This window comes from Orycteropus afer, unplaced genomic scaffold, assembly GCF_000298275.1.
Source record: "Orycteropus afer afer isolate SDZICR_OR568_19922 unplaced genomic scaffold, OryAfe1.0 scaffold00068, whole genome shotgun sequence".
NCBI lineage: Eukaryota > Metazoa > Chordata > Mammalia > Tubulidentata > Orycteropodidae > Orycteropus > Orycteropus afer.
The window spans coordinates 628,149-637,111 of record NW_006921655.1 but is presented as its reverse complement, the minus strand read 5'-3'; the positions used below and the strand labels follow the sequence as shown (position 1 = coordinate 637,111).

At 40.9% G+C, this 8,963-nt stretch overlaps 2 protein-coding genes across 2 annotated transcripts in view; one reads left to right on the top strand and one right to left on the bottom strand.

Annotated features, from left to right (window-relative positions):
* EXD1 (exonuclease 3'-5' domain containing 1) overlaps window positions 1-1,591 on the bottom strand; it is a 65,674-nt gene extending 64,083 nt beyond the window's left edge. The window contains exon 1 of the mRNA XM_007940505.2: window positions 1,459-1,591. Coding sequence (XP_007938696.2) covers window positions 1,459-1,591 — 133 coding nt within the window. The remainder of the gene's footprint in view (window positions 1-1,458) is intronic.
* Window positions 1,592-5,143: 3,552 nt separating this feature from the next.
* Window positions 5,144-8,963, top strand: part of CHP1 (calcineurin like EF-hand protein 1) — a 59,865-nt gene continuing 56,045 nt past the window's right edge. Inside the window, exon 1 of the mRNA XM_007940427.2 lies at window positions 5,144-5,210. Coding sequence (XP_007938618.1) covers window positions 5,144-5,210 — 67 coding nt within the window. The remainder of the gene's footprint in view (window positions 5,211-8,963) is intronic.

Genomic DNA, 8,963 nt, shown 5'->3' with positions numbered 1-8,963 from the left:
AAAAAAAAAAAAAAAATCTTTCAGATTGTTCCTCATTACTTTCAGAATACAGTCCAAATACTTAATGTAAGATCCTTCAGATATGCCCCACTCCTACTTTCCAGCCTTCTCTCTCATCACATCAACATACTGAATTTACTTATGGTTTTCTGAATATACTACATCTCTATGTCCCTGGGTGGCACAAATGGTTAAATGCTCAACTACTAACAGAAAGTTTGGTGGTTTGAACCTACCCTGAGGTACCTCAGAAGACAAGCCTGGCAGTTTGCTTCCAAAAGGAAACTCTGTAGAGCATCCCTACTTTGCATACATGGGCTAGCCATGAGTTGGATCCAACTCAAGGGCAAGTAACAACAACAAGTCTTTGCACATGCTATTCCTTCTGCTAAAGACAGTGGTTCTCAAAGTGTGGTCCAAGCACATTAGCATCACTTGGGAATTTGTTAGAAATGCAAAATCTTGGGTCCCACCCCAGAGCTATAGAATCAGAATCTCTAGGGGTGGGTCCTAACAAGTCTCCCAGGAGATTCTGGATGCACAAATAATGTTTGAGAATCACTGTCTTTATCCACTTAAAATGTCCTTCTTCCATACAGTTAACTCCTACACACCCAAGTGCAATTCTATCATCAATTCATCAATTCCTCCCTTTGGAAGCTTTACCCACTGTCCCAACCCAAGCACTCCCAGATCTAAATTAATTGAATCCCATAGCATCTTGTACATGCCTCTATCCAAGAGGATATCACACTGTATTATATTTGTCTACCTGCTTATCTATCTCCTAATTTTTTTTAAGAACAGAGGCCATCAGTCCTATTTGTATCTTTGATACCTTGCACACTGCCTGGGATATAAACAATCAATAGATGATTACTGAATTAATTAATGTTGCAAAAGCCTGCTTACAGTCCTATCCCAGCCTTCAAAAGCCTATTTTAACAAAACACTAAACTCTCAAATGTCATTTATACATGTTTCAAGTGAACTTGAAGTTTATCATACCAATAAAACAATTACTCTAGCAAGTTAATATTTAAGCAGGGGAAAAACACCCTTCATCTATTGAAATTATCATGTCAGTAAGACTATAGAAGTGAGGACAAACTATGCAGCCATGTTGCTGTGTTAGGGAAAACAGCATTCTAATGTTCCTCCCACCCCACTCCTTCCCTAAAGTAGGAATAATGCCTCCCTCCCAGTTGTTCAAGGAGCTCTGGTAGAGTAGTGCCTAAGGCACTTGACTGCTAACCAGAAGGCTGGTGGTTCAAACCCATCTACTTCCATTGTGATACTGCCTTGGAAACCCAAGGAGGGGTCACTATGAGTCGGGTCCGACTCGACAGCACATAACAACAACCCAGTTGTTCATGGAGCCCAAAGCCACCACCCAAAGTCAGTCATTAACCTCTTAAAAGAAAAGTGGACAGAAGACTATGAGAAATGGAATGAGACCTTTCTTCAGGACAACAATCTTGTTAGGATCCACATGCTGGAGCACCCCCTCAAAGATGCCACAAACCAATGTGAGTTTCACCCTTCTCCACAAAATCTGATTGAAGAAATGGTAGTCACTGCTGGGATCCATGCTATTTGATTCCAAAAGCAGTCTTCAAATAATCTTCTTTAAATATCCAAACACATGAAAATTAAAGAGATCTATGATTTTTAAAAGTATTTTTGCGAGTGGGGTTATTTTCCCTTTCCTCATGCCTATGGAAAGAATAGAAATGAGTGTAATTAGTTTTGTTAATCTATTTAGGATTATAATGAGAAAAGAATCATTGGAAGCACCAACTCTAATTCACATGTGGGGAATTGAATATTGCCAGACTTTGGGCAAGGCAGGCATGTTTGGCTTCTTTGTATATAAAATAGGGATACTATCACCTTCCCTTCCTTAGCTAAATGGAACAAGCAGAACATTTAGAAGACATTTTTTTAAAAAATTAAATATATATGCATATATATAGAGAGAGAGAAAACAAAAGGAACAAATGAAAAAATAATTTACACTGACAAAATACTTGCCAACACATGCTACAACCAACTGTTTATTGTCTGGGATCTAGCCTCTTCTGGATTAATAACATTTCCAGAGTTTGACATTGTTACCAACTAAAGGGTAAATGACTGAGAACTGTCACCATTTATCATTATCAATTAGGCTGCCATGATATCACTTCAAGAGCCATTCCACTCCACCCTGGCCACAGCTCAGAGACTAGGCTGCTGTGACATCATCACCAACTAGTCATGTGTAGCCTGACAGATAAAACTGCCACATGCCACATACTTGACTGTCCTTGTAAAAATGATGCATGCTCATTATAAAGAAATACAACAATGCAGAAATGTACAAAACAAAAAAAAAATTCCACCTTCTGGAAAGAACTGTAATTCATAATAGATAAACTTACATTATTTAGTCTAATACCATAATTTGAAAGATTTTTTTTTTTAAAGAATCTTTTAAAATAATTGTTATTTGGATGTCCTGGTGTTTAGAACCTAGCTTTTCTATGTCCAGCTCTTCTATAGTGGTTTAAATTTAAAAGCTGCTTACCTTTGCCACACTAGAAAAATTCAACAAGTTAATTTTGCAATTTGTTCAACTTTTAAAACTGATTAAATAACTGGGAGCTCTGGTGGCATAGTGCCTAAGTCATTTGATTGCTAACCAGAAGGCTGGTGGTTCAAACCCACCAGCCATTCCTCAGAAGGAAGGTTGGGTGATCTACTTCCATAGTGATTCTGCCTTGGAAACCCAAGGAGGGGTTGCTATGAGTCAGGTCTGACTCGATGGTAAATAACAACAACAACTTAACTAGGAAGAGAGTGGGAAGTTGAGTATTTGGCCAGATAATAATCTTTATTTTTTAAATAAAACTTTAAGGTCTATGAAGTGCTTTCACAAATATTTTATTTGATCCTTACAACAGCTACTACCTAATTAACAAGAAACTGATGCTGAGAGAATTGACAACTGCCTAGTCACACAGCAAGAAGATAGTGGAACCTGAACCAAAACCAGGCCCCTAAGTGGAGGAAGTGTAAGGCATACAGTTGTTGTGTGCTGTGGAGTCCACCACACTCATAGTGACCTCTCCTTGTGTTTCCAAGGCAGTATCACAATGGAAGTAGATGTGTTTGAACTGCCAGCCTTCTGGTTAGCAGTCAAGTGCCTTAGGCACCATGCTACCAGAGCATACAGAGAGAACATAAAACAAGTCACCAAAGTGTCTTGAGAAAATAAGAAAAAAAAAGGACATAAAACTGGAAAAACCAGCTCTTAATAGGAGAAAAAATTAATTTGTATTTCTAAAAGATAACAAAGAAAAAAGTTTGTGAAATACTTGGAAAATAAGGGAATTAAAGAAATGGTAAACTAAATCAGTAACAGGGAAAAACAAAAAAAGAAAAATCCACAAGGTGAAAAAAGCTTTGACCAAAGTCAGATGCAAATGGTAAGATTGAAGATTATGAAGGGAAAAGTAAGGTCTGAATCAAAGAATGGGTTTCAAGGCAAACTGAAAAAGGGATATTCATGTTGTTGACATCAAGTTTTCCTGTTACACCATATTCGAAAGATAAAAAGCAGCTCTTGGGGCTTCTGAAGGGGCATATTCAAAATGTCACTCTGCATATGAAGACAGACATCACTAAGGCAATATCAGAACAATCATGAACCAATTGAATGCATCTAGTTATTTTGGCCCTCAATTTGGGCTGTGCCTTCAAACAATAAAAAAGCTTAAAACTAGTAACTAAGTTGACTTTGGGCAGCCTGTTCAGATTCTGAGTTCCCCGGTACTTAGGTAACTAAGTGACAGCGGTCAGAAGCTGGTCCACAACTGAGGATGGCGCGCAGCTGAAGCAACAGAAAAATAACTGGTTCACCTAAAAGGATGTATCCAGCGACTTGAAACACTTTCAATTAAAACAAACAATATGCCACAAAATAAAATGCATAATTCCTCATTTCTAAGACAAAATTAGAAATTTCAAATAAATGGCGGGTCATACGATAGGAATTCACTCTCTTTCGCCGTCAGGGTTTCCTTTCGAAGCAAGTTTGAGAAATCTAATCCTAGTTTCAGCCAACGACAAATTCCTCGAACTTCAGTCTAGGAAAAAAAAAAAAAAAAAGACTACAGTTATGGAATAAATCTCGGGGACCTCCCAGCCACCTGGTGCTAGTTATCCTGAAAGCAAATTGGAGGCAAGTACCCAGCGCTCCGCACCCAAACTGCAAAGCAAACGCTTTTCCTCATCCCGTGGCTTCCCGTCGGCCGACTGTTTCCCGGGAGAGCCAATCAGCGCGCTGTCCTGAGGCCGGTTTTTGAGCGCCCCCTGTGTTTGGGATGAGAGAGGGCCGCTCAGGAAAAGAGAAGTGTAACTCCCGCATGCAGTTCTCAGGGGCACACTTTAGGATTTCCCTCAAACCAACTTTTTATCTAGCTATTTTTTGTTTCTTTCCACAATCCACTTCATCTATATAGTGGGAGTCCTGCGAGAAACAGGTTATAACGTCTATGCAGTCTACTGCAGGTTACCCACCCACCATTACCATCGAGTCGGATCCGACTCATAGCGACCCCTCCTTGGGTTTCCAAGGCAGTGTCACTACGGAAGTAAATTGCCCAACCTTCCTTCCGAAGAATGGCTAGTGGTTTGAACCCCCAGCCTTCTGGTTAGCAGTCAAAATGCCTTGCGCACTACGCCACCAGAGCTACTGCAGGTTAGTATATTGTAAGACAGCGCGTCAATGGCGTTGCCCTTTTAATGGTAGTCGCTGGCACCAGAATGGCATTGCCCATTTAAGGCCGGTGGCAGCCGCGGTTCCAGGGGCGGAGTCCATTCTCAGCCGGACCTGGGAGGGCGCCTGGTTGATTTTTTTCCGCGGCTGGGGCTGGAAGCAATGACGTAGCTCCTGCGCAGGGCGTAGCCTTGTTCTTGATTGGCTGTTCCCTGGGTCCGCCCTCTTCCGCGCACCACCCCTGGGTTTTCTTCCCGGTCCGCAATAGAAACAGTGCCCTCTTCCTTCTTGACCCCTAGCCTTTCCTTCCTTTCTTTCTTCCCTCCCTCTTTCACCACCGTTTCAGGCGCTGCTGCTCCTGGAGTAGCTCCCGGCTCGGGGATGGGGTCTCGGGCCTCCACGTTACTGCGGGACGAAGAGCTCGAAGAGATCAAGAAGGAAACTGGCTGTGAGTTCGGGCCAGGAGTGGGAATGTGATCGGGTGCCTCTGGCTGGCCTTGAAACTGAGGGCGGTGGTCCCTGAGGTCTAGGGCTGTGGTGCCTGTGAGTTGCGTGGGTCCTTAGCGACCTCCAGCGCTGGAGATCCGGGGCCCTGAGAGCTGAAGGACCTGTTTTTCCAGCTGCAGCTTCCCGAGTGGGGCTGCCTTTTCGCTCATAGGTGAGAGTGTCTGTCACCCATACAGCACTGACACCCTTCTTTTCTACCTCCCTCCACTTTTCATGAAAGCCCCCGAACTCCTTTCATTTATCTTTCCACGCGCCAACCTTCTTATGAGGAGGCATCCTGAACAGTCGGTAAAGCCCGAGAAGCAAATTTGGGAGCTCCAGATGGATCCTATGAAGAACGTAATCTATGTTTCTGTGATGTTTGAGCAAGAATCTAAAACCACTGACAACTGTGGGAAATCACAAGCAGATTCTTTCCACAAACTGAAATAATAACCCAAAAACTAAGACTGCATGACTGTATAGTAGGGTTTTGGAAGACGTCACTTAGTGACAGGAGACCTTTAAAATATCAGGGACTAAGTCTGAACTTTTAGAGCTAAAGTATGGATACTATGACTACCAGTTTTTAGCTTACACTGAGGATACTTGCTATCCTAATTTCAGGTATATTGATTTCTGCCCTGCTGCTGTACATTATGCAGTCGCTATTGAAATTGGATGTGCTCCAAAAATCTCTGCAAATTTGTACTAGGACCTGACTTTATTGTTGTTTCTTCCTCATTAGCCTGAACAAAGGAGCAACAGAGCTTTTCTCCATAAATTCCTGTAACTTCAATCTAGAACTAAAAAAGAGAGACTGCTGATAAAGAAGAAATCTCAGGGACCTCCAGGCCACCTGGTGGTGGTTATCAATTGATAGCTTGAAAGCAAATTAGACAAAAGTAGGAGCATTCTGCACCCAAACTGCAAAACAGACGCTTCCTCTTATGCCCCCTCGCCATAAAACACCATCACACGTTTTGATAGTGCATACAATATTTTATGTCCTTAGTAATCCTTTTATGAACTTGTATTTCAAATGAGTTATGTAGTTCTCTGAGATCTGTCTCTTCATGATCCCTGTCTTTGATAACAGTAACTTGGTAGCCCATATGCAGATGACAGGAGTGCTGGGACTACCTATATAAAAGCACTGATGGCCTGGAATACATTAAATGCTGTCCTGTGCTTTCTGCAAGTTCAGCTTTCTAGAATCTTGGAGGAATGTCGTCTAGCTCGACCCCTTGTCAGACTGATTTACTTCTTTCAGCATCGCCTAGCATATGGCCATTGAGCCTTTTTTTAAAGACCTTAATAATGAGAGCTCACCATGTACTCCGGCAGTCCTTTTCATGATTTTGGATGAATTACATAAAATATTTAGCTGTTTATAATTTGCAGTGTTAATTTGGCCACTTGACTTTACAATCATTTTTATGACTCCCTCTGACTACAGAAATAGAAATATTGGAAGTTTGGATTCAGCAAGTATTACTACATTTTGTGGCCTTGACTGCTGGCCAGTTATAAATATAATGACTACTTTACATCTAGTGGTATAGTGCCTAAGGCATTTGACTGCAAACCAGAAGACTGGTGGTTCAAATCTACCAGCCACTCCTCGGAAGGAATATTGGGCAATTTACTTCTGTAGTGATACTGCTTCAGAAACCCAAGGAGGGGTCGCTGTGAGTTGGATTCGATTCGATGGCAGTGAGTTTTTTTTTTTTGGTTTACATGTAGAGTGACACCAGAATTAAAGAATTCTTGATTAAAATAAAGAATCACATAATAAGGAAGGTACATCACAATGAGGATGGGAGAGAGCTCTGCTTGCTTTAGAATGAAGGGAGGAGTCAGTAATCCAGTTCTGGTTTATTTCTGTTTGACCAAATGAAAAGGGCCTGGATTGCTATAGAACTCTTAGTTATTTTCCCATGTCACTGCAGACAAACAGAAGTAAGTGCTCATGGAAGAGCTATTTTCCCAATTGCCAAAGAGTGAATCAAGCATGAAGGAGTTTCTCATCTATTCTCTGTGCAAATGTCTACATAGAGTAAGCCCCAAAGTGTAATGGAACAAGTATTTATTAAATTTTTGCGATGTCTGTAGTCAATACGATGCTCACTTGGTACTTAGAAGATAGTGATGAAAGATGCTACAACCTGTTTGGGGAGATAAGCACAAGAGAGTTATGAGTAGTATCTTGACATAAGATAGCTGAAATTGTATGGCACCTACCTTCAGAACTTAGGGAAGAGAGAGTCCCTTGTGGCTGGCTTTGATGCATAGATGAACAGATTAGATTTGGATAAATTAAGCTAGGGCGTTTTGGGTGGCTTCCAAGGAGCCATGTCCCCCACTAAAAAGTCATTCCTCTTCCCTGGCAGTTTAGCTATCAGTTTATCCTTTTGGTGCCCAGCAGAGTTGTTTCTTAAAGCAGTAACTTTAGCATGATATGAAAGCTTTAAAAGAACTAAAACAACAAATAGCTGGGAGGTAGGGTTCTCATCGTTTTGTGCTGGTGAGTCTGTTCTGGCTCAGCAGCCTTATAGAGTAGAACTGCCCCATAGGGTTTCCCAGCCTGTAAATCTTTGCAGGAGCAGCACCAGGTCTTTTCTCCTGCAGAGCTGCTAGTAAGTTCAAACCTCCAACCTTTTGGTTAGCAACTGAGTGCTTTGACCACTGTGCTGCTAGGGTTCTTCAGGAGGTAGGGAAGGGAGGTAGAATTTACCCTATTTTTTTCTGCTTCTTGTTCCGTTTAAAAGAGTTTTGGGAGCTATCAATCAGATATCCTTTAAGAACAAGTCTAAGACATTTTACTACTCTTTGCTAGTGATGAAATGTAGCATAATTGAGGAAAATTGACTTTATATTCATTAAGAAAGCTTTGCACTGATGTTGATTATATCTATCCCTATTTCCCATATTCTAAATCAATTAGAATTCATATATGACTAATTTAGCCAGTGTTTGAAATTTAATCACCAAGTGTCTGAAAAGAAAAGTAATTCTAGTTAAGAATTACCCATGAGCTTCAGTTTCATGATCTGTAAAATGGAAATAATTACAGTTATCCTATTTTACAGGATTGTTATGAGGATTAAGTGAGATAAATTATGTAACTGCTTAGAATAGTGCTTGATATATAATAAGTATCATCTAAGTGTGAGCGATTATTATCTTGAACTATAAGAGGAATCATTTTATTGGGAAAATAAACATTTGCATGAATGAGCTATAAAAACTGTTTCTGGGGCTATCTAATTGGGAAGGTGGCTATATAGTTCCTATTTTCAATGGGCATTGGATTAGGAATCAAGTACAGATGCTGTTTTACCAGTTCTAAGGGAAATAAAACTTTTAAAGGAAATGAAATCCTGATGCTTCTAACAGTTTAAGAAACACTGTTGGTATAGAATATTTTTTACATTTTCTTTGACTACTGTGGTAACATAGTGCCTAAGGCACTTGACTGCTAACCAGAAGGCTGGCGGTTCAAACCCACCAGCCACTCCTCGGAAGGAAGGTTGGGCAGTCCTACTTCCGTAGTGATACTGCCTCAGAAACGCAAGGAGGGGTGGCTATGAGCTGGGGGCAACTCGACGGCAAACAATAACAACAACTGCCTCTTTCACATTTCTGCATTTTCATAAATTAAAGCTCATTTGAATAAAACATGTAATTAGGCAGATAGGTTACAAAAGTCTTG